Source organism: Lissotriton helveticus, chromosome 8, assembly GCF_964261635.1.
Source record: "Lissotriton helveticus chromosome 8, aLisHel1.1, whole genome shotgun sequence".
Classification (NCBI taxonomy): Eukaryota; Metazoa; Chordata; class Amphibia; order Caudata; family Salamandridae; genus Lissotriton; species Lissotriton helveticus.
Genome location: NC_136069.1, coordinates 1,484,093,947 through 1,484,119,349, shown reverse-complemented (window position 1 = coordinate 1,484,119,349; position 25,403 = coordinate 1,484,093,947). Strand labels below are relative to the sequence as shown.

Below are 25,403 nucleotides of genomic sequence, written 5' to 3'. Positions count from 1 at the left end.
AGCTGGCGACTATAGGTCTCGCGGCGAGAACGCGCTTCGCGCGCTTTCGCCAGGGCGAGGCCTAAAAAGGGAAGGTTAAGGCCTGGCAAGTGGGTGTACTTGCGAAGTCGACATGGCAGTACAAGACTGCACACAGGCACTGCAATGGAAGGCCTGAGTTTCATTTACAGGCTTCTTATGTGGATGGCACAATCAGTGCTGTAAGCCCACCAGCAGCATTTGATTTACAGGCCCTGGGCACACAGTGCAGTGTAGTAGGGACTTACTAGTAAATCAAAATAGCCAATTATGGAATATAATAGTTTACAAAGGGAGCACTTGCAATTTGGAGCTGAACCGCGGTGGCCAAGTGCCCAAAGCATCTAGACCAGTAAAACGAAGTCCAAAATACAGCAAAAACACAGGAGGCAATTGCAAAAATACAGTGGAAACCCACACGAATGTGTCAGGTCTAACAATAACATTTATACATTGTTTATACAGTTTGTGAATATATGGCCCTGCTCCCACTCCGGCTTCAAAGATAGCGTACAGAAACCAGGGTAACTTATGCCCTCAATATTACCTGTGACTTCAGCTATGTTCTCACAAGTTTGTTTAGAGACGCCTCACGATTTTGAAGTGTTTTTACACATTGAAATAATAGGAGTGCATGGCATGATTAGTGTAGTGAATATCAGATCACAATTTGTATGTTTGACTGTGTGTATTGCATACATTCACCCTCTTGATGTATGTGATTGACAATGTAGTTTTTTTCATTTACAGAAAAATCCTGGATCAGGAATATAGGTGACAATTAAGGTCGCTGCGGGATATCATTTCATAGTTCAATAACGAGCGGGACTGACTGACAGTGACAGTGAATTCAGGGATACCTAGTCCTGAAGAAGGACCCCGGCCCTACGTGCTGGCTGAGGATTGGCTGAAACATGTAGACAGACAGTTTGGAGAGATGGTAGAGTGATATTATCCCGAGACCATCACTTGGTGTTTTAACCCTACCTAGGAGACCCAGAATAAATTAGATTTACTTATGAGTGGATGCTCCTAAGGTTGTTTTAACTATACATTGAACCGTGAGTCACTTTAACTCTATTGTGATTGATTGGTAAAAAAATCATTGCTCCAACCCTGTTGATGGTTACACAAGGTATGTAGTAGCAGCACTATGCCAAAGCATGGCGCTATTAGTGGGTGATGGCACTTTTATCACATAATATGGGACCCAATAGAGAGTAATAATTTCCGATTATTACTTCCTCAAGTTCTTGGTGCATGATAGATTTAAGTTTTGCCAGAAAGGTTGAGGAATTGTACTTCTTGCCTCTTTGTTTATGAGTATATTTATTTTAAAAGATTTTTTTCTGTATGACTGCCAGAGGAAATGTCAGTCAAATGTGATGAATTCAGTATTTAATTGCCGTTTTGATAGAGAAGTGAAATGTCATGCCTAAATATTGTCTAGTCGTTGTTTTTAAAAACGCTGTAAAATAGGAGCTAATGGGTCCATGTTAAAAATTTTGTGATTAGTTCGGCAAGGTGGCATCTGTCTTTTTTCACTATATACATATATATATATATATATATATATATATATATATATATTCACTGAAAAAAACATAGGTTTCAGGCCTTATATAGTTAGGAATTAGCATTTAAAAAACCTTTAAAATTCACTCAAAAAACTATAAGTTTTAGGGGTGTTATAGTTAGCTGGACATTTCACTCATACAAAACCATTAAAATTGCTCCTATATAGTTAGTTGTACTAACTATATTTTGCGCACCCGCAATCCACTTCTGATGATGTCGCATATTACATCATTCATGACATGGTCAGTGACATCACTGATGACATCTAAAATGACATCACTGATGACATCACATGGTAAAATCACCTTAGAACACACCACAATTCCTAAAATGAGTATGGTACCATCAACAAATGATTTATAATGTAACTAAAGTCCTAAAACCCTCTATTAACTACAATGCTTTTTAATGAGGTGCTATCATGTATATTGGTCACAAGATGGCTGCCAACAATTCATAAAAACCACTGGAGCAATTTTCACCAAATATAGCAAAGGCACTTCTGCATACCAGTCCCAACAATTTTGCCAAGTTAGGTGTAATTCCGTTCAGCAGTTCGGGCTGTAGCCTTGTCAGAACGTCCTATGGAAATTAACACGTTTTGGGACACCCCTTTTTTCTCAGCCCCCACTTCACGAATGCCCCGGAAACTTTCAGGGAAGGAGCGCAGCGGAGCTGGCCAAAATTTTGGAAAATTACACGCAAATACCTCAACCGGCGCCAAAGTTATTCCCAATAGAATGTTGCGGATTTCCTATGGTAGCTAGGTCCTAACTATGTATACCTACTGGCTATCGCCAGGAGGTAATATATATATATATATATATATATATATATATATATACAGATTCATATATATATATATATATATATATATATATATATATATATATATATATATATATATATATATATATATATATATATATATATATATATCCAGCTCCAAGTTCCTGCCGTTATATATATATACATACAGATTCATATATATATATATATATATTACCTACTGGCGATAGCCAGTAGGTATATATAGTTAGGATTGTTTTCCATAGGGAAATCGCAACATTCTATTGGGAATAACTTTGGCTCCTGTTGAGGAATCTTCCTGAAATTTTCCTCAACTTTGCCTCGCGGCGCTCCGCTCCTTCCCTGAAAGTTTGGGGGGATTTGTCACTCAGGGGCCAAGATAAAAGGGGGGTCCCAAAACGTGTTTTCCCCATGTTAATTTCCATAGGGCGGTTGGACTCACTTTTAGCCCGAACGGCTGAATGGTTTTCCACCAAACTTGGCAAAATTGTAGGGACTGGTAGCCCGATGTGCCTTTGCTATGTCTCAAGATATGTGCTCCAGTGGTTTTTACGAAAATTAACTTTGAAAAAATATATATTGGGCTACATTGGGCTATATATATGTTAGAGCCCAAATGTAGCCCAATGTAGCCCAATGTAGCCCAATGTAGCCCAAAGATGGCCACCAGAGAAAAAAAAAACAAATGTAGCCCAAATATTAGCCAGATGTAGCCCAACTATAGCCCAATGACAGAATGTCCCAGAGTGTTCTAAAGAACAACTAGAGCGCTAACAGTCTTACTTATGACAAAAGTATGGCACACCTGAAGTCATCTTGATTGGAATAAAGTGTTAACACTTAAAACATTTAATTTGCAAAGGAACAAAATGAGGGGGTTCATTTTGCCATAGAAATTATGATTAGTGCTGAAGAAAGAAAAATTAGGGCACATTTTGAGTGACTTCTCAAATCCTCTTATATTTCATTAAAAAAATTCTGATATGCAGTCTCCCAAGATGGCCACCAGAGACAAAAGAGCCCAAATGTAGCCCAAATATCAGCCAGATGTAGCCCAACTATAGCCCAATGACAGAATGTCCCAGAGTGTTCTAAAGAACAACTAGAACGCTAACAGTCTTACTTATGACAAAAGTATGGCACACCTGAAGTCATCTTGATTGGAATAAAGTGGTAACACTTAATACATTTAATTTGAAAAGGAACAAAATGAGGGGTTTCATTTTGCCATAGAAATTCTATATATCTATATATTCACTGAAAAAAACCATAGGTTACACACCAGTTATAGTTAGGAATTAGCATTTAAAAAACCTTTGAAATTCACTGAAAAAACCATAGGTTTCACACCAGTTATAGTTAGCTGTAAATTTTACTCGCATAAAACCATTGAAATTCCCACGTTATAGTTAGTTGGACTCACTATAACTTGCACGTCTGCAATGCACTGCTGATGACGTCACATATTACATCACTCATGCATATATTTAAATATTTAAACATTACTCGCTAATATATGTATTCACTAAGATACACTTAATAAGCCAGTTAACCAATCAATTTTTTTTTTTAAACACTGAAAAAACCATAGGTTTCAGGCCTTATATAGTTAGGAATTAGCATTTAAAAAACCTTTGAAATTCACTGAAAAAACCATAGGTTTCAGGCCTTATATAGTTAGGAATTAGCTCTTAAAAAAACCTTTGAAATTCACTGAAAAAAACCATAGGTTTCAGGAGTTATATAGTTAGGAATTAGTTTTTAAAAAACCTTTGAAATTCACTCAAAAAACTATAAGTTTTAGTGGTGTTATCGTTAGCTTGACATTTTACTCATACAAAACCAATGAAATTGCTCCTATATAGTTAGTTGTACTAACTATATTTCGCGCACCCGCAATCCACTGCTGATGATGTCACATATTAGATCATTCATGACATGGTCAGTGACATCACTGATGACATCTCAAATGACATCATTAGACATCATTCCTAACTATATAAGTCCTGAAACCTATGTTTTTTTCAGTTAATATATATATATATATATATATATATATATATATATCAACCACAAAAGTTGCCTGCTGATGGAAGATGCCACACCACTGGTAGGTAATATGCCAAATTTGTTTTATTCAGGAGAGCTGCAGCATGTAAGGAACTTTGTCCACAAATCAATAGTCCAGCCCAACGCGTTTCGTAGTCCACTTCATCAGGGGCACAGGACTCGAGTGAAGTAGCAGAGCAGTTTTGGCGGAAACTACCGAAATTCAAATACCGTGCCTCAGTGGGCGTGGCCCACACTCGATGGCCTGCTGGTATTGGTAGTCCCGCTTTCCTTCTACAGTGAGTTGCCTGCTACTCACTCGAACTATTCAAAAAGTTAAAAATCCCAGTGGATCGTGGCATTAAGTTGCTGTCCTTGCCACAGCTTCGAATCCCCTCCAAAACGGCACCAGTGCCATAAGTTAATCCGCAGGTTGACGGATCAACAGGAATGCTGCAAGAGCATCGGAGCCTCTGCCGCGGCTCAGGCCAGCCGCTAATATCAACCACAAAAGTTGCCTGCTGATGGAAGATGCCACACCACTGGTAGGTAATATGCCAAATTTGTTTTATTCAGGAGAGCTGCAGCATGTAAGGAACTTTGTCCACAAATCAATAGTCCAGCCCAACGCGTTTCGTAGTCCACTTCATCAGGGGCACAGGACTCGAGTGAAGTAGCAGAGCAGTTTTGGCGGAAACTACCGAAATTCAAATACCGTGCCTCAGTGGGCGTGGCCCACACTCGATGGCCTGCTGGTATTGGTAGTCCCGCTTTCCTTCTCCAGTGAGTTGCCTGCTACTCACTCGAACTATTCAAAAAGTTAAAAATCCCAGTGGATCGTGGCATTAAGTTGCTGTCCTTGCCACAGCTTCGAATCCCCTCCAAAACGGCACCAGTGCCATAAGTTAATCCGCAGGTTGACGGATCAACAGGAATGCTGCAAGAGCATCGGAGCCTCTGCCGCGGCTCAGGCCAGCCGCTAATATCAACCACAAAAGTTGCCTGCTGATGGAAGATGCCACACCACTGGTAGGTAATATGCCAAATTTGTTTTATTCAGGAGAGTTGCAGCATGTAAGGAACTTTGTCCACAAATCAATAGTCCAGCCCAACGCGTTTCGTAGTCCACTTCATCAGGGGCACAGGACTCGAGTGAAGTAGCAGAGCAGTTTTGGCGGAAACTACCGAAATTCAAATACCGTGCCTCAGTGGGCGTGGCCCACTGGTGGTTCCTCCAATCCCTGGTCCCCTGCTTACTGGCCCCTCTCTCTCGGTACCCCCCTCTTCCAGTCCCTTCTGCTCGCACTTTAGGCATCAAGGTCAGTAATGACCTCTCCATGCACTCCCAAGTTAGTTCTGTAATCTCATCTTGTTTTCTATCCCTCCGTCTCATTCGCAAAATCTCCCGTTTTTTTTCCACCGATGCCCTCAAATCTATCATTACAGCCCTTATCACTTCTCGCCTCGACTACGGGAATGCCCTCTATTCTGGCATCCCCGCTTTTGAGATGCGCCGGCTTCAGGCCATCCAAAATCAGGCCGCCCGGCTTATTTTTCACCTCCCCAAATTCTCCCACGTCACGCCCGTTCTCAAGTCCCTTCACTGGTTTCCTGTACGCTTTCGTTCCTCCTTTAAATTAGCCTGCCTAGCTTTTTTAGCCTTCACTCGTTCCGCCCCTCTTTTTATCGTTTCTCTGATCACTCCCTACACTCCCTCTCGCACCCTTCTCTCATCTTCTCAACTTCTTCTTCAAGTCCCCCGCTACCGTAAAGCCCGCACCGGTGGCACCCGTTTCTCGGTTCTGGCCCCTCAGTTCTGGAATAGTCTTCCATTATCCATTCGATCGATCCCCTCCTACCCAGCTTTCCGAAAGGCATTAAAAACTTTTCTTTTTCTCCAGGCCTTCCCCGGTTAGTCCTTCCGGTTGCAGTGTAGAATCCGTTTTTTCCCCCCCAGCGCCAGGAAGCCGCTCGGCCGCAGTGCGCTTAATTAAGTTTCTTTTTCATTTCATTTCATATATATATATATATATATACAGATTCTCCGCTTGCTGTAATATCAATCCTTCGTTGGAAGCAGGCGCAGAGTAGATACTTCTTTATTTAGTCGGCCATTATGCGATTAGGTCCAGCTGGACTTTCACCACATGACAGCGCTGCCTAGGTATTTTTTCTTTTTAAAGTGACAAGTGCATAGTGTAATTGGTGACAAAGTATAGAGAGTAAAAACATAGGGCCTCATTTATGAGGCTGTGCGTCACTTGTACGCCGCCGGTGCGTTACTACCTATAAAGTGCAAAAATGGTACTAAATGTAATTAAAACACAACTATTGATATGGTTTAGGTCGGGCAGGCAGCCTTCTGTTGTTAGGTTCGTAATTTTTATTTATACATTTCCTATGCTGCAAGTAAGCACAAAATTCCATAGATAGTTATCATAAAATTACATACATAATTGTAATGAAAAAACGTCTAAAACCATTGCTGATACAAGAAAATATAATTTAAAATCTCTGTATCTAAATACATTTTACATTGGTTTAAAGTAGAAGTTAAAAGTTCGTTTTTATTCCACAATTATTATATAAAAAATCTGTGTAAATGTTTATAGTGTTAATCTGTTATGGAGAGAGGAGGATATATTGTTCTAGTATAGGCAAGTAAACAGATATTCTGTTGTATTGAGGGCCCGGGAGACTTACAGTTGAGATCTAGAATATGTCTGGTTTAAAGTTTTCCAAGGGTTCCCTCTCTGTTCCCGCTCCCCTCCCCTTATGTTTATGGGTACTGCGACGATTAGATAGTATGTTAAGTGGTCCAGGTTGTTATGATGTACATCTTTAAGGTGGCGAGCAACTGGGTAGGTTGGGTCTTGGATAACTATGGCCCGTATGGGCTTCTTTTAGGATTCTTTTATTTACCTGTAATTTTGTGCACCCTACATATTTAATATTGCAGGAGCATTCCAACACATAAATTGCATGATCTGTTTTGCAATGTAAGGGTTTAGTGATTTTCTTTTCCCTTTTGCCCAGTGGTGGGCTATATGGGGTCTTGTTAATACCATATTGGCATGCCTTGCAACTTTTGCATTTAACAAAACCATTTTGTTGCATCAGGCACGTGTGATGTTTTAATGTTTCTGGACTACTCTTCACCAGACAGTTGCTCATAGATGGCGCTCGTCTATATATAATGCCTAAATTGTGAGGTAGAGTGGCTCCTATAACTGGGTCACTTTGAACTATAGGCCAGTTTTTTTCATGATGTTTCTAAGTGCTTTATCTTGTTTGTTAAATTCCAAAATCAGTCTCAATTTCATTGGATTTTCTTTTTGACCATTGTTTTTGTCACTGTCTTTGTTTTTTGGTATTAATAGGTTGGATCGGTCTAGATCGTTTTTTTGATGGCTGCATCTAGTGTTTTTCTGGAATACCCCCAATCCAAAAATCTCTTTCTACTGGCTTGTTGGGCTAATTGTAGATCTTTTCGGTTGCTACACACTCTTTTTAATCTAAGCATTTCCCCTTAGGGAATGCTTTATATTAGGTGTCTGGGGTGGAAGCTAGATGAGTGTAATGCTGAGTTACCCGCCGTTTTGTTGCGGAATATTTTTGTTTCTATTTTGATTCTAAGTATACCTCTACATCTATATATATATATGGGTATGTATATATATATATATATATATATATATATATATATATATATATATATAAAGTTTCACAAAACGCTTTCAAAGTTGCGCAATGCACTCTTCTCCAGCACATTCACCATTTAAATCACCAGAAGTTCATGTTTCATATGCCATAATTAATTTCCAGCATGACAAACAATGGAACCAGCCCAACGCGTTTCACCGAACACTCGGCTTGATCACGGGTGATTTGTGTTCCCCACATACACATTAAATAAAGTTACACGTATCACTTCCTTGTGCAAAACATAAACAAAGGACTAAGAAACCAAGTCCAATATTACGGCCATATTGGAACAATACCATTATAGCGGACACCCATGAAAATGAAAGGTTGTAGGAGTATTGTCATCATTATATTGCAGTTAATAGTTGAAACAATATTCATTTGTATATAACGGATATATATATATATATATATATATATCACAGAAAACCGCATAGAAATCTCCATCTGGGCTTAGGTTGTGAAGGGAGGGACTCAACGACATATCTGGTCTTTATTTAGTTTGGCAGTATTTGTGGGATTCCATTGCTACAAAGGTATATTCTAATCGGACTGCAGTTGATGGAGTAGTTGGACTATCTGGCTTCTAATTCTAGAACGTCGAAAACGTTTTAGAATCTTAAAAGCCTTGAAATAGCTGGATATCTCATGCACCCTTATGTTTTCTTTACACTGTGGACCCTATCAGATTGGTTTTAAATGTTTGATCTTTCCGGCTATGGTATCCATCATACCCTGACATGTGGGTCATAAAGCTCAGTTGAAGCTTGCACCAATACCGTGAGATTAACCATTTAGTGCATTACATGCTATTTTCTTTTTTTTCAGATTGCAAGTCCAGATGAAGATTCTGAAGGAAAATCTCTGTATGAAAGTTGGCTTAAAACGTCTCCTTCCCCCGAAAATAAAGATCTTCCCAGGTGAGGTTGCATTCTTTTACTGAACATTACATACTGATTTTTTTTAAGTACTTTGTTTACTGATTGTTTTTTCTTTGTCAATCGAAGTGGATTGTGAAGAAAATTTAACCTTTATGGTGTGCCAGATTTAAAAAATATTTATACCTGAGTCTGTCAGCTGCATTGATACTGTTTTATTGATACATGGCTTACCTGAATGCTGCTATGTCTTACCCAGACTGGTATGACTGCCTCCCGTAACTTAATGGCATTTCGGTGAAACTGACAAACATAAGACGAGATGAAAAATGGGCAAAAAAAGCGTGTTTTGTAAGGGTTAGAAGTGTATTACAACATTGGCAAAATTGTTAAATGTGCTGAATGTTAAAAGATTTCTATACACAATTTTTGCTGGTAGGCAAATTTGACATAGTAAATCATTCACCTTTTTAAGTGTGCTAACTATGTTAGCAGAAATGTGTGCATTTTATTTTCATGAACATATAGATGTCCTATGGGTGAAAGTAGACGGAATGAATGTTTTGCCAAAACTGTTACATAAACTTATTGCCTTTTATAATATTTCGATATTTTATTGGATATGCAGGCAACCATACCCAAAACTCACAAAAGTGTTTACTTTTTAAGGTTTTGATTTTTTTTCACTGTAATAGTTGTTTTTTATCTTTTCAACAAATCAGATATAATGTAAATATTTTGAAAGGAAGCATAACTGCAGCAACTGGCCCAGATTCAAAACTCAGGGTCGCATATGTTTCTCAGTTAAACAACAAACTACACCAGTTAGCTTTCCTCTTGAAACTAAAAAGCAGGGAATAGTTCTCTTAAATGGACTTTTATAGGACAAAATTATGAGCACCTTGCATAATTTGTGTGTTCATTTTTAGTATTACTTCTGATTTTCTTTTTTGGTGTATCTAGATGGGGCATTCAAGGAGTCAGTAGTAATACAGTTATAGCTGACTTAGCCTTGACTGTTTTTTTACAAATGTTGTTCTAAATCTTTCACATGCTTATCATTCAAAATTCATTTATTTCTACCATTTTATTTACATGCAAATTTATATCAATATTTTTTTAGTGACCATGTATGTATGATTTCTGGTGTGACCACTCATGTGTCAGGTTATATGGGGAGTAAAGCATTTAACAAAAAAAAAAATATTAGAAACCACATACATTTATTCTGTTTGTATTGGTGGCATATTACTGTTATATATGTTTTTGTTTGTTTATGCAGAATGAACAAATTGGGATCTGGGAGTGACTTTGAAGCGTACTTTCAGCGATTGGGTGTTGCAGCTGGCAGAGTTCGATATAGTAAAAATTCAGTAAGTTATTTGCAGTTTGATTTGAGATTTATTTATTGGTGCATGCATTTGTATCCTTGTGGTGAATGATTTGAGAATTTACTACACTTGTACTAAAGGATGTTTTGTTATCTGTCATTTTATTTTACTTATAAAATGTTGAAAGAACTGGGCCTTAAGTTTAGTATGTAACCTATCAGTAGCAATAACATAAACAATGTCTTATATATTAATTCATGGAAAAGCTTTACAGGGGCAAGAGGAATGGGGATTCCTATTTTGTTTCTAAAATATAGACAGGAAAATGTTTTATTTTTTACCATGTTATTTTACTTAGAAGTACATGCATGCTTTTCATTCTAAGCATTGTGCTCTTTAGAAATGTAAACTTGTTTTTGTTGTTTGCATTTTGTCATAAATGTTGCTTTAGGATAGCCGAGTAAGGCAGTAGAGTGTTAAATGTAAAGTAGTAAATACGCAGCTATGAAGATAATGTTAAGGATACATGAAACAAATGGCTAGATCTTGTGAATTGTTGATGTGCTGATGCATAGACTGAAGAACTGTAATGAAAGATTTAGCGACTCATTAAGTTTGGCAGGGCAGAAGCATTAGCAAATGTTCAGTTCACCTGTCTCATCTGGAGGGAAGGCAAATCTGATCTAAGGATTTGCACCAACAGAGACCCAGCTAGCTCCACTGCAGGAGACTGTCACCTGGGTTGTATATCCGACACAATGCTGCCAGGTCAGTGATTCACCCAGCCCTATTTAAATCAGGGTATCATCACTACATTTCCCTGCCTGGGACTGTCACGGGAGGCATGGTAGTCCCATTTAGGGAAATTACCCAGTGTTCCCCATGCTCCCTGCTCACTTCACTGGGCAAACATTCAGACTTCAAAGCAGAAAATAGTACTGGTGGTCCTGAGCAGAGGCTTTGACAACGCGGGCAACTCACCAGGGTCTAAATTATCCTGTTAGGGTTGGATAAATACTCCCTGCTAAACCAGATATTGAAATGTCCAAATAAGAATAGATTGGTTGTTCTAGAATGATTAAGGAGAGAGCATGCACATGCTTCAGTAAAGGTTGCACTCGATGATGAGCATCTATAAATGATCTTGTAGAAGGTTGAGTTTGGGTTCAGGTTGCCACTCCCCAATAAAGATTCCCATTATACTTCAGAGAAGGAGGTGAATGCTTGAAGAAGCAGCAAATAGGTCTGGTAGTCGTGAGCAGAGGGCAGAAGAGGCAGTAGACTCCATAGAGGGTCACTCACCAGGGATTTAGCATAGGGTAACAGGTAGGATAGCGGGGAGAGACTTTGGGAGCAAATCAGACAACACAGAAATTGCATTAGGCTAAAACTAAAAGTGACAGCACAGCTGGAAGAAGTTGTAATGGGCAGGGTGGAGGAGAAATAAGGAGAAATATAAGATAAGTGAGAGTTGAAAAATAAGAAGCAATGTGATTGCCAGAAATACATAGATTATTGTAGCAGGGGGGATTTAGTTAAAGTAGCAGAAGGAAAGCTTAGGGTAGGAGGAATGGAATCCAAGAATCTTCCTGAGAAGTGGAAGTGAATTCAAGCATGAAAAATATTTGCTCTAGAGTTGAGGAAGATACTAAGTCCAGTTACAAGTCCAGCTGTCAAGCACATATGCTAGTAAGAAGGCAACATTTGTGCAGGAGAGGGGGTCCTCTACACATCACAAATTACATGAGTGGTTTGTGTTGTGCAATGGCAGGGAAAGTGAATCAGAGAGTTTGAAGAAGCAGATCTAAAGTGACAGGGTTCAGAGAAACAAATGCACCCAAGCATATTCTCAGTTGAAAAAGATAATACATTAGGTGTTGATTGGAATCGATATATAGTACCAACATGTTGATAAAAAAAAGCTAGATATCAGTAGAAGAAGGGTACTGAAGACAGAGGGCCAGAGCTAAGACTCTGAAATGAAAGGTTCAATTTAGAGCCTGACAGAATAGCTCGGTAAGGAAAACTCACAACTTCCATTCTAAATCAAGAGGAGTTTGATTTGGAGAGACGCAGTTCAGAAAAAAACACTTCAGATGAGCAAAATTCAGGGGAGCGCAATTCATTGGCTTAGTTGTGCTGTTACTGGTAACATATTTCTCTTGGCATTGACTTGCTGCTCTGATTAGCTACTAAAGAAAACATTTGGAACATTTAAGTAATGCTATGTTTGTGGATGGGTCTATTGACTTATCAAAACGAGGCAGTTTTTCACAATAACCCACCAGAATATCTGTTTAAGGAATTGAGATTTTGATGACTGCTGCTAATATATGCCACAAGGCCTTCAACCTAGTACTAGAATTTGCCTGAAGCAGATTTATTACAGGTAAATGTGAGAGTTTAAAACATAACCATGCTCTGATGGATATAATCTATGCCAGGTGTCCTGCAAATCATCTGAGTTAAAACCATCCACAGAAGGGTTTGCCAGCAGTGTCTAACAGAACGATCTTGCTCCAAGAACATATTGTTCCAGTGACCACCACTCACATAGTGGCCTCTAACAACACTTAGCTCTTAAGTAGCAGCAGGATCATCTATCTTCAAGTGGTACAAGCTAGCAAATGTAATGTTAGTTCCCTTTCAGTGCTCCAAGACAGTTCTAGCCCACGTTTATTTTCTATCCAAGTTTTTCTGACTGAGAGTCAAAGTTGCTCCCTGTCTAATTGTAACAGGCAGCCCCAATTCAGAAGAGGTTTATGATTAGACTCTTCTAACAAACTAGGTTCTATTGATTAAATGGAAGATGGATCTCCTGAAAGAGAAAGACATTGGCTCTTGCGTCTATGAAAGTTATCAAAGCTGCATCATGTTCCTGTGCCCAGTGTTCCACCCAATAAAGTTTAAGATACTGGAAATATTGTGCCAGCCTGCAGTGCTTCTTGAGTACTTGGGTCTCCTGAAGACTTGTTTTAAAGCAGAGCATTCATTAACCAAATCTCCCCCTGTGCTCTGCAACTCACACATTTGATTTCTGTGCCAGATTGTTTGGCACTATCACTGCAATTACCCAAAAGATCAACCAGGTAGATACTGCTATTAGAAGGAGTCAACTGGACATTTCTATGTTGAACAGATTACTTAATAAAATGTGCAGTATTCACTTGTGGGGGTGTCTGGAGTTGGTAAACAATATGCTTTGTGGTGGCATGGGAGGTCAATTTTGTATGTAGCACCAATATTGTTTAGATTACTTGGGGTAATCCCTGTTGAGCATAAACTCCAGTTCCTCATTTGTTACAGATGGCATTGGAGTATGCCTCCTCCCCTACAAACCCTTACACCCCTAGCTTTGTATACCAATTTTATTTATACTAAATATCAGTATTCAGTACAACAGGTGGTCAGAACTTGTTATATCTACTTGCAGACGTTTGTGTGCTTACTTTTTTCCCCAACAATACCATCATAGCCTCTCTAACATCCTTTGGATTTAAGTCTTTTTTGACAGGTCTGTACTAGGAATAACTTCAAAAACGTGTGCCAGTAGTTGGTGTTGGGCACTGTCGGCTGGTGACTCTTTAGAGTGGTGTGGTATAAATGTTCGGGGGGAAATACAGAAGAACTTTTGAAATATAGAAGGGAAAATTGCAGACTTTAAAACTAATTTTGTCTTATCATATGAAAAAGCTTCAAATCCTAATGTGAAAAAGGACTTTGTCATTTTTCTGAGGGGAAACTCTTGTACTCACGGGCAAAACCGGACATTCAATCTGATGCCATGCACCTGCCAGTCGAACACTTTTCTCAGCCCCTTGAAGCTCCGGAACCCTGGTGCAAAAGTTTTGAAAAAGTTCCCAAATGTCTTTTGGTGCCTATTCATTCACTGGTATACATATCCAAGGCCCCTGGGACCTCCGGGAGAGCAATCAGAGGCACTGTGTTTGTCAGTAAGTGGAAGGTGGTCCAAACCCTTGAGATGATTCTCAAAGATCACAGAAGCCAAGTGCAGCAGGTTTAGTCCATCTAGTATCTTTTTGCAAGTCCAGCAGTGTTCTTAGGATAGCCATCCTGTGGTTGGGGACATCCTAAGACACTCCTAGCTCATCTCTTCTGATCAATGGAGGTGCTTAGGCCCTGAACTTTCTCTTATTTCAGTAATTCCTTGTCTTACTGCAAACAGGACCAAAATGCCATGTGTCAGAGCATTTTTGAGATGATGAAGGTCTTCAGCCACAGCAAACATGGGCTCTTAGGGCTAGGTGTATGTTTTTGTTGACTGTATTATGGTAATCCAAGTGTTGTGCCACATTTAACACCATAATCTCTATTGAAGCAGGTAACAAACTGTTTCAACATGTTTTAGGGGTCCGAGCACATATTTTGGGCACTTGAGAACAGTCCCCCGGTATGCAGAGTCCTTATTGTTGTTTAACATTGCTGTGAACATGAATGTGGGGAACACATTATTTAGAACGAGTGTCAATAAAAACAGATTCACATATATATATTTCTAGTGTAGATTACAAAGTCTGTTATTATCACATTGTTGTATAATTGATTTGTGGCTTTAACGAACATACTTCTTGAATTTAGAATATCTTTTCAAAGGTAACTGGCTGAGGTCATACCTACCAGGTATAGTTACGGTTTGACTGTTTCTGTCACTGCACAGTTCTAATCCCATGTGCTCTGGTTACTATTACTGAAACTATTATTGGTTTTGTTCTATTATTTAATCATATAACTTGCCAGGGTTATGCTGAGTGCCAATGACTGCTGAGTCTGAAGAACAGCCAGGCCTGGTAAGTAACTCAGGCCTCCTGTAACTAGCAGGTGCTCTGTGGGACCTGCTGGAGTGCAAGAAAAATGGCAACTGCTGTCTTCCACTTCCATTGTGCACAATACAGTAGTTGATGCTGTGCATAAGGGGAAAGGAAAAGCATTGCCAGTGCATGCATTTCAAAATAAAGCCACATAGTACTTGGTGATGTCCTTCAATTCTCCTGCCCCTGCACTGCCTTGTATGGACAGCCCCAGGGGACGAGCCAGCCTGACCACCAGAAAGAACCCAGGCTTTGCTCTCATGCTGTTTATATTTAAAGCTGCATGAGAACAATGCAAGGATTGTTTGGGGCAGGTGAACCAAACACTCAAAAAGGAGATTATAGGTCTGCGCTGTGTTCCCTCTTCAATTTTGAGAGGCCTGAAAAGCGCATGTCAGGTTAGCCAGAGTCCGAGATCTGTCCAACCTGTCTTTGGCCCTGCTGCCTGAGGCTGCCATTGCCAATCAACACTGGATTGGCCCCACCCTGCCTGGCTGCAACGCCCTACCTGCCAAACTAAGGCAGCAGCCAGTAAACATAGGAAACAAGTATTTTCACAAAACATTGGACTTTAAATATAAACACTCCTGGTGACTCACCGTGGGGTTCAACACCCCAATAGAAGAACCACTACTGTTGTAGGGCACTCATTATGGCAAGGATAGGAAAACATATGCATACATACATCTGCCTTTTGAAAAGTAGTACAAGATAAGAGAGAAAGGTGCCTAAAATTAACCCTATATGAATAACCTCAAGAGTAGAGCAGGTATTACAGGCAGGTGTACCATTTTTATGAAGCACAGGTTTAGATCTAAGTTGTTTCACTCATCAGAGTTTAAGTTGTTTATAATGTATAGGTTTTCTGTTTTTTTTAATTAATTTTAATACTTTTTTTAAGAAGTTCAAATTTGACCTAATATGAGCATCCAGATGCCAAACAGCTAAACACAAAGATATACATAGACACATCTGTAACACAAGACACATACTGTTGGTGGTGGATTTTAGTCTTGGTTCTTTAGCAGTGTTTTTCCAGAGAAAATAAACACATATTACACCAAAATGCTGTAAGAATCATTTTCCAAATCCTTCAATATCTTTAGATGAAAATAAAGCTATGAATGTATAAGTTTATACTTTTATTTTAATGGCAATTCACCTCTGGCTACCACTGCTAATAAACCTAGTGTTATAAGGAACTCCAAATCAACAAGGTTTCTCTAAATTGTCCGTTTTACAAGCACAGAGGGCGGTACAGTATTAGTTTTAGTTGAATGAAAACATTTCTGAAGATTTGCATGTATAACATTGATAAGCCTACAGAAATTAGCACTCTAGTTATAAGAAGTAATCCATGGAGATCATGAAAGAGCATAATAACAATAATTTACATATTCATATTATAAAATATTGTGAACTAATAATTTATGAAAGAAAAAAACATGTATATGGCTACAATATGAACTGAAGAACTAAGATATTGTAGACTTATAATACATTAGAGTTGTGTATGTATAAGAGTCCAGCGTAAACTATGTTAGCATTAGGAACAGTAGAATCATAACGGGGACATAATAGTGAATATTGATCACATCGTAGAAAAATTATGCAATTCCACCAAACTTTACCAAATAGTAAGCTTGCATCTTTCCAGTTGGGAGTGATTAATTTAACTGATGTAGATATGAAAAAGTCAAAAAGCTTAGAATCACTAGTTAGTAAATGTGAAAAGGCTTGAGCTTTATTGATAAGTATGTTAATTTATAAAGGAACTTGTAGTTGAAAAATCTGTAAAATAATATCTCATACTTCTATCCAAAAGGTAAGAAATAACAGGACAATCATACAGTACATGCTGCAAACTTCCCAAATGTGTTTTACAGTGCCAGCAGTTTGGTGTGTCAGTTAGTTTCACCTTAAACACTTTAGCTGGACACCAAAAAGATGTGCATAGCAGGTGTATATTAGTTTGTATCAGAGTAGCAGGGAAGCACACTGTAATGTTACGCAACCAATTTGATTTCGATTGCATAGCAGAAGGATTATCTAAGTCCGAAGACGATCTGTGGGCTAAGTTAACAAAAAGGGTTGAAGTAATGGTGAGTTTAAAAAAAAAACTTTGGATGCAATATGACATGATCTACTTAAAAGGCTTAGATAGAATTCCATATTAGAAAGTTTAGCAAATGGTAGTAAATTATTATAAGCATCTAAAATGGATTTACATTAAGTATGGGCGAATTTTGCGAATTCGCGAATTTGGGTATTTGCAACCCGCAAAATTCGCGAACTTTCGCGAATTTGCATTTTTTTTTGTGTGTTCGCAAGGGTTTCTGCCCGTTCGCGAGGGTTTTTTACCAGTTTGCAAACGCGAACTTACTTGTCGGGTCGCAACGGTCGCGACCATGTTGTTTCTACATCTGGTTCATCACAGCACCCTCTGTTTCACCACTGCCACCCTCTGGTTCACCCATGCCACCTCTGGTTCATCACTGCCACCCTCTGGTTCATCACTGTAGATTATGGGGGGAAAAGCTCACCTGCCCTGCCTCAACTGACATGAATTAATTTGGGGCTGATTAATGGATTTGAGATGGCACCTGCTTCCTTAGCTGTAAGTGCTTCCTGATTAATGATGAGCTTTAACTTTTGCACCTGCTAAGTGCTTTCAGTTTTGCAAAATTCGTTAGTACACCTGCCCTGCCTCAACTGACATGAATGAATTAGGGGCTGATTAATGTGTCACTGAATTTGAACTTCCAGTCTGGCACCTGCTTCCTTATCTGTAATTGTTTTCTGTTGCAGTGTAATTTTTTTTAACCGGACCTTTGTGGCATACTTGTAGCTATTCTCTGAGCCCGCTGTGAGGGTCAGAGCAGGGTCATAGAATAGTTGCAAGTAGGCAACTGAACTCTGGAGGGGGCCCTCAGAAAGCACTACAGGGAATGGTTACTAATGATGAGCTTGAACTTTTGCACCTGCTGAGTGCTTTCAGTTTTGCAAAAATCGTTTTCTGCAATTTCGCGCGATTCGCGGAGCGCGAATTTGCGCGAGATCGTATTCGGAAACCGCGAATTCGTGCGAATATGCGATTTGTTTTTTGCGGCGTGTTAGTTCCCGTGGTTTTTTGCGTTTTCGCGAGCGGCTTGTAGTGCAACGAATCGAAGTTACCCTAGCTGTCGTACATGGGCGCGGCCATCTTGTTTGCGTGACGTATTCCGTTTCCGGGCGCTATGTGTAATCTCGCAAAGTGTGCGGCTCCCTTGTACAAGTTGGCGTGTGATCGCGGGGGAAATCTCACGCGAACTTACCCACGCGGTCGTGAACGGGCGCGGCCATCTTGTTTTTCATTCATTGCTATGGTTCTGGGCATCCTTTCTGTATCCGCTCTCAATCTCTGCCATCCTTTGCTTGTTTGAAGTTTTTTTTTAATCTATTTTACTTATTATCTATCCCTCTATTTTTCTAGCTCTATATTTTTGTGTTTTCTGCTACTTTTGGTTAATTTCAAACTACTTTTTTAAACTATTTTCTTTTCTTCTTCCCTATTCTATTTCTTATTTATTATTTACCTTCCTTTCTGCCCAGACCATAGTAAAGGGAGCCGGGAAGCAGCCCGCGAAGGGGATGGGTCCCGCACCCCATGCCCGGCTCCCGTGCGGGCGTTTGAGGGGGGAGCTAGTGATGCCACGGGAGATCTTTAGCGCGGAGGAGGTGGTGAACTTTGTACAGCGCCGCCTCCCCAGGACCATCATGGCAGGCGGCAAGATCGCAGGCGGCTACGGGCTCCGAGAGCGCCGGAAGCGGTGGGAGAAGGTGTGCCGGGCCATGTATCAACACTCTCGGGTCCGGCGCACCTACAACCAGGCCACCCACCGTTGGACGGATCTCCTGTACCGGGAACGCGACTTGCTCGACCTGCTCGGCGTCAAGATCCCCGGGCTTGGTGAGTAGTAGTAGCTATTTCATCATTACTCTGTTTTCTCCTGCTCTGTGTGTTATTATATTGCAAATTTTTGTTTTTTATCAAGAGCAATAATGCTGCCGATTACATTGTAGGTAAATTATATTTCAAAATCTTCTGTGCATTTCAGGTGCACTGCTCTCCTTCTCAGTAGCGTTGCTACTATGCTTATTTGTTTTCGATTTTGTGTTCATTTCATTGCCCCGAGAAATTATGTATGAGTATAGTTTACAGAACTGCGTAATGCTAGACACTAAGGGGCAGATTTGCAATTACCGGCGCATCCCTGCAAAGTAGCAGGGATGCACCAGTAATTGTGCGCCACGCCACCACCACCCATGGTGCGCCGTATTTACAATGCGGCGCACCATGGGCCCAAAACATCACCGAAGCGTTACGCATCTGTGCCGTAAAGGCGGCGCATTGCTGGAGTTGCGTCGCAACGATGGCCAGGCTCCAGCAATGCTCTGGGGTGCCCTATCTCACCAATGCTGCGTCAAGCCGTACGTCTGCTTCAAGCAGGCGCAGGGTTTGAGTGACGCATCATTGTCCTAAAAGTGACTGATTGAAATCTTGTAGATTTCCCTCAGCCACTTTTAGGATCCGTTCCTGCTCAGGAACGCCCTCTCTTGCGCCGGAACGCCCCCTGATGGCGCAGGGCTTTACAACGTGATGCATCTCCCATATGCGTCACATTGTTAATATATGCCGCACCATGGCGCCTCTTTTGTTCTGCCGCTGCGTCACAAAAGTCACGCAACAATGGAGCAAAAGAGCCGCAAGGGGCTTGTAAATCTGCCCCTACAGACTCAAGTCCAGTCCTTCCTTTGTACACCTGGCAATAAGAAGAAATAGTGGTGGTGGATTGATAGTTTGAGTATTTTAATGACTGGGTAATGTAGTAGGAAACTTTTTAGTGTTGTCACTGATCTGCAATCACGATGGAGTTTGTATGTCACATCGCGTGCTGCAGACTGCTGCCTACCAGTCCTAGGCGAACCATTTTAGTAGTTTGTTTAGTGAGTTACATAACTTTCCAAGTCGACGGTCCGCAAATCAAGCAATACTAATATCGTAGTAGACCACATGAGATAGGTCAATATATCCCGTGGAATAGTTGTCTATTTGCTATTTCGCCAAAATATTTTGTTATTGTTCTTTTGAAATGTTTGATTTGGTTGACAGCAATCATCCATGTTTTCGGGTCTTTCTTTCTTTCATGTTGTACATCAGCTCCCCCCAGGGGCAAGAGGACAGAGGAGAAGGTGGTTGCTGCTGCTGCCGTAGGCCAGGATCGGTCAGGCGAGGGCTCCTGTGCTGGCTCCAGTAAGTTTTCATTTTAATATAGAGTACCTATATTTTCCTAGCGTTCCTCATTCGATTTTTTCTAAATCGTCTTTGATCTTCTTGTAGACTGTATCTAAATTCTTATCCTGCCTCTACTATGACTCCCTGTGGTATTACTAGATTATTCTTATTAGTCTGTCTGTGTAGCTAACTAAGATTGCACAGTTGGCAAAAGGTGTCAAACGAAACTCCCATTCTAGTCATCAATAGCTCTATGAACTGAGTGCAGTCCTCTGGGATTGTCCATAATGTCTTTTCAAGTCTTCAAAATGTTTATGCTTTGAAAATTCCCAACAATAAAATGCGAATGACCACCAAGAAAGAATAAGATACTACTTGACTTTTGGTTTGGATAGGAGGACAATCCATACTACTACTATTGCAGGGACAAAGCTGCACGAACAGAACTATGGACACTAAATAGTGCATTGTTTATAAATTATAATAGGCGCAGGTAGACTTTCCACATACCTCAGTGATAACAGACTTTGAAGAACGCCCAATCTCCTTACTGACTAGATAGTGTGGCAGAGTCATTTAGCTCCCGAATTCATAGATGATTGATCCCCACTGATGATTATCCAACGCAGGACAAGAATACGGAGTCAGAGTCCAGAAGTGTCAGAGGCACGGACTCATGCTTGCAAATTGCAAAACCTTTTGCTCAGTCACTCTTGACCAAAAACCACAGAGTCTATTTAAGTTTTAAAGCTTTATTAAAAGTAAAAACATTTATTAAAAATCAAGTTTGTCATAAAACATAAACGGTTCATTAAAAATGGAAAAGTGCTTAGTGATTTATTTCACACATTTATTGTGGGCGAGCCGAGCCCTCACCTGGTTTGAACTTTAATTTTTCTTTTTGGTGCTGAATCGTTGGTCACTCTGTCCTAGTGATGATGATCTGATCTTGCTCTTGTTCTTAGAAGCGAAGCTTCTGGCTGTTATGAGAAAAATGGTGCGTGTTAAAAAGCAAGCATTCATTAGTTGTGCCAAAAAGTGCAGCAAGACAACACCCTTCCCTGGAAAAAGGGACATTTTTACTTTAGAGTAGACAGTCACAAATTATTAGATTGGTTTTTGTATTCACATTTCTTCATTCCTAGACAAAATACTAGTGAGTGGTGCATGTCTATGACATCTAACATTCTTAAATGTACTTTGTAGGTGGAACATCTGGTGCCGGGGCCAGTGCGGAGGTGGAGGAGGACACTTCTGGGGAGGAGGCGGTGCAAGTGCCGGAGGAAACTGCTGTGAGGGTTGCCACGGTAGTGGCGGGCAGTGGTAAACCCTTTTATTCCTTACTTATTGAGATTGCAGACTGCAGAGTGTGCTCTCTGCACGGGTGTAGTATATATGTTGTACAGTTAAGTTACTATACTGTTAAGAAGACTTTCAAATTTAGAACAACATTTTTATCAACCAGGTAGTAGCCTCCTCTAAATGTACTTCAACTCAGCGGTGAATTTTTTTTTGAGAATCCAAATCAGATCTGAGATGAACTTGATGGATGGGATGAACAAAAAGCGAAAGAAGGGTGTAAGTAAGTGTGGAAGGATGAGCAAGTTAAAAGTAATGATGACTGACAAAGAAGAATGATACGTGTTTGATTGGTGCCCGAGGTGGCTGGGAAGGAATATGATGCATGGCTGGGTGAAGGATGAAGCAAGGATGGGTGGAAGGAGAACAGCCTTGGTGGGTGAAACAGAAACTGTATGTGTGCGCAATATATCCTTTGGTTGAAATTCAAATGTAAGTCAAGCACGGATGTATGGCTTGCGGTTTCCCAAATAAAATGAAAAGGTTGTTTTCCCGTGAGAAAACATAAGGTTTGTCCAGATGGGAGACATGAAGAAGAATGATTGACATATAGTTTAAATGGATGGATGCCTGGATCATGGTACTATCTGACTCTTAGATAGCATATGTGTATCTAGAGAGAGTAGACGGTCACTGGATGAACTAAGTGTTACTTTGAAGAGCATGTAACACCGCACCCACACGTCCGTTCCAGTGTAGGAAAGGCAAGGAAAAGAAGTTTTAATTTTGTCCGAATACTACCATGAATAGTAGCAGTAGTTTGTATTGCAAGCACAGCATATATCCGGCTATTACGATGGCCACTCACTACCTCTGTTAATAAGTTTAGTAGAACTCGGTCATTCATGTGTGGATGTATCACTGTTCACTCAATAAAAAGCAAACCACCTAAAGCCATCCCATATGTAAGCAAATACATACCATGTGCAGTGATAGATAATCAGATTATTTATCTTCTTCATTTTCCTTTTCTAGTATTCATTGGCACTGTAGGGTGAAAGGTAAATTAATTAAGCAGTAGCCCTTGTAACAGAGTATTCTCAGTGCCACCCGTAATAGAAAAGTAAGAGCATCAGCACCTGCATGTACTGGACCGGTACAGTAACGCAAGTCTGTCTCACTCATCATGGCGGGCGTCTGTTTTTCTCGGGTGCAAGTTGACTGCGCTTGCATTATGCCGGCTTGCAGAAGTTAACGTACCAATTTTGCTAAACAAGAGAGAAGAAGAAGAAGAAGACTGGTGTACTGTCATAGTCGACTCTAAGTCCATAGTGCTCGTAGAATTGATTCCTTAAACTCCCACTAATGTTAGAGCAAGGATGAAGAAGTGGGAGGTTAGATAGATACTGGCCACAATAGTTATGTACTGCGCTTGCAAGTTGCTAGTTCTACTGTGACATAACTTTCTGCTGAATCATTTTGTGTTAATCTTAAAGAGCATTGGTTACAGACTATGTCTTTCTTTCTTTATATAGATGTTCCTTCCAAACCAACATGGAAGGAGCTGGCAGGTCTCCAGCGGTACGGAGTAGGTACGTTGAAGAGGAGTTAAGGTATTTTTGGGACATCTTTGGGAGATTGCGTTAAAAATTCAGAGGGGTTCACTAAACACGAGTGTAAACATGGTGTGCTCCGTGTTTCAGGTGCAAAGAAGGTTGTCGTTAGTTGAAGGGAGTGACAGTTTTGAATTTCCAGAGAAAAATTTACCGAGGTAAGATGCTGTAACGTATCAATGTAATAGGGTCTCTTCACTCATTTAGTCGAGTCTTTGACAGTAATGTTTACATCGGAATTTTTGATAGGTGGTGCACCATCTGGTTTTCAAGATGTGAGTATTGTTGAGATCGTTTTTTGCATCACGAGGTGTGGTGGAGGAACATGCACGTTTTATTTGAGGTTGCTAAATTAAAACATTTTTTGTGCTTGCTACATATAGAAGATTGTGTACTTGGAAAGTTTAACTTATAGTATGTTCACATTTAGTTTCAGGCCCCTGAGGAAGAGTCTCTCAAGACTCGAAAAGCATCGGGCTACAATCATCAGCTTGTTACGTTTTGTAAAAACTTTATGCAATGGACAATAGTTCAACTTATGTGTGTTTACCAGAAGAAATGTCATAAATGTATTGTTTGATGACTTGAATCAAATTAACAACTAAAAAAGTTTTATAACAATTTTTTGCTTATGATTGAATAAGTAAAAAAGTAGAGTTTTTGAATAAATTTGTTTCAAAAGATGAATAATGTGATTCATTCACATACAGCAACAGTGCGTAGAGGTTGAGTGGCTAGACCACTTAAGGTAGGAAGGTTATTGTCAAGGCACGGATTGAGGACAAACGTGCCACCTCCACAGCACGCGTGTAAATAAAAAACAGAAATACTAACTGAGAAGATATAAAAAGAGCTACCAAACAGAGTTATATCAGAGGTGTGCTTCTCCGAGAAATTTATCATTTAGAACAAAATTAGACCTTCCCAGCAGTGCTCCCAGACCCTTACTAAACCCAGTCGCAAAAATGTAGAAGACCCCCAATCAGATCTCAAAAAACGTGCGAAACTGCTACCTGTTAGAGGCCTAGTAGAAAATGGTGACAAAACGTACTTTGAAAGTAAAGTAGGCCCAAATCCCCCCTTACCCACGATGGATTGTATTCAAACCACTTGCAAGCAAGCAAAAGTATCCATACCCAGCATTGCTCCAAGACTCGCAAACCCCCCCAAAAACACGAAGAACCCCCACAAACAGCCCCCCGAAAACGGTAGAGTGAGCGAAATCTCAGAAAATGCAAAAACTTTTTCCCCAGGGATTGTCTCCAAAACACTTTCTTTCGGGTATTAGACCTTCCCAGCAATGGCCCCAGAACTGTCAACCTGGGCGAAAACAAGTTTAACACCCCCAACAAGCCAAAAGGCAAAACCCGGGAAAAGCCACACTTAGAAAACTTTGGGCCTACCTGCAATTCAGTCCTAATGCGCTCTGCAGCTAGGCCCCAACTCCCCTTTTCCACCATGAATTTCCTGTAAAACAAATGCAATCAACATTAGAATGTGCCAGCAGTGCTCACAGATCCCAAAACCCACCCCCACCAACCTAAAAGCCCCCCAAACAGCACCCCAAAGACAGACAAGTGATCAAAAGCGCAAAAACTTTTTCTGCTCCGATTTTCTCCAAACCACTTTTAGCCGATATTACACCTTCCAAGCAAGGCCCCCAGACCCATGAACCCGGGCAAAAACATGTTTCACCCCCCCTAAAAGCCGAAAAGCAAAACAGGGAAAAGGCACACTTAGGAAACTTTGGGCCTACCTGGAATTCAGTCCAAATGCGCTCTGCAACTAGGCCACAACTCCCCTTTTCCACCATGGATTTCATGTAAAACAAATGCAATCAACATTAGAATGTGCCAGCAGTGCTCACAGACCCCATAACCCACCCCAACAACCTAAAAGCCCCCCAAACAGCACCCCAAAGGCAGGCAAGTGATCAAAAGCGCAACAACTTTTTCTGCTCCGATTTTCTCCAAAACACTTTTAGCCGGTATTACACCCGTGAACCCGGGCAAAAACAA

General features: G+C 40.3%; 1 protein-coding gene across 1 annotated transcript in view; it reads left to right on the top strand.

Moving 5' to 3' along the window:
• Positions 1-25,403, top strand: part of LOC144773916 (N-acetylated-alpha-linked acidic dipeptidase 2-like) — a 696,330-nt gene that overhangs the window by 611,139 nt on the left and 59,788 nt on the right. Inside the window, exons 15-16 of the mRNA XM_078658978.1 lie at positions 8,989-9,080; positions 10,321-10,411. Of these exons, the coding sequence (XP_078515104.1) occupies positions 8,989-9,080; positions 10,321-10,411 (183 nt within the window). The remainder of the gene's footprint in view (positions 1-8,988; positions 9,081-10,320; positions 10,412-25,403) is intronic.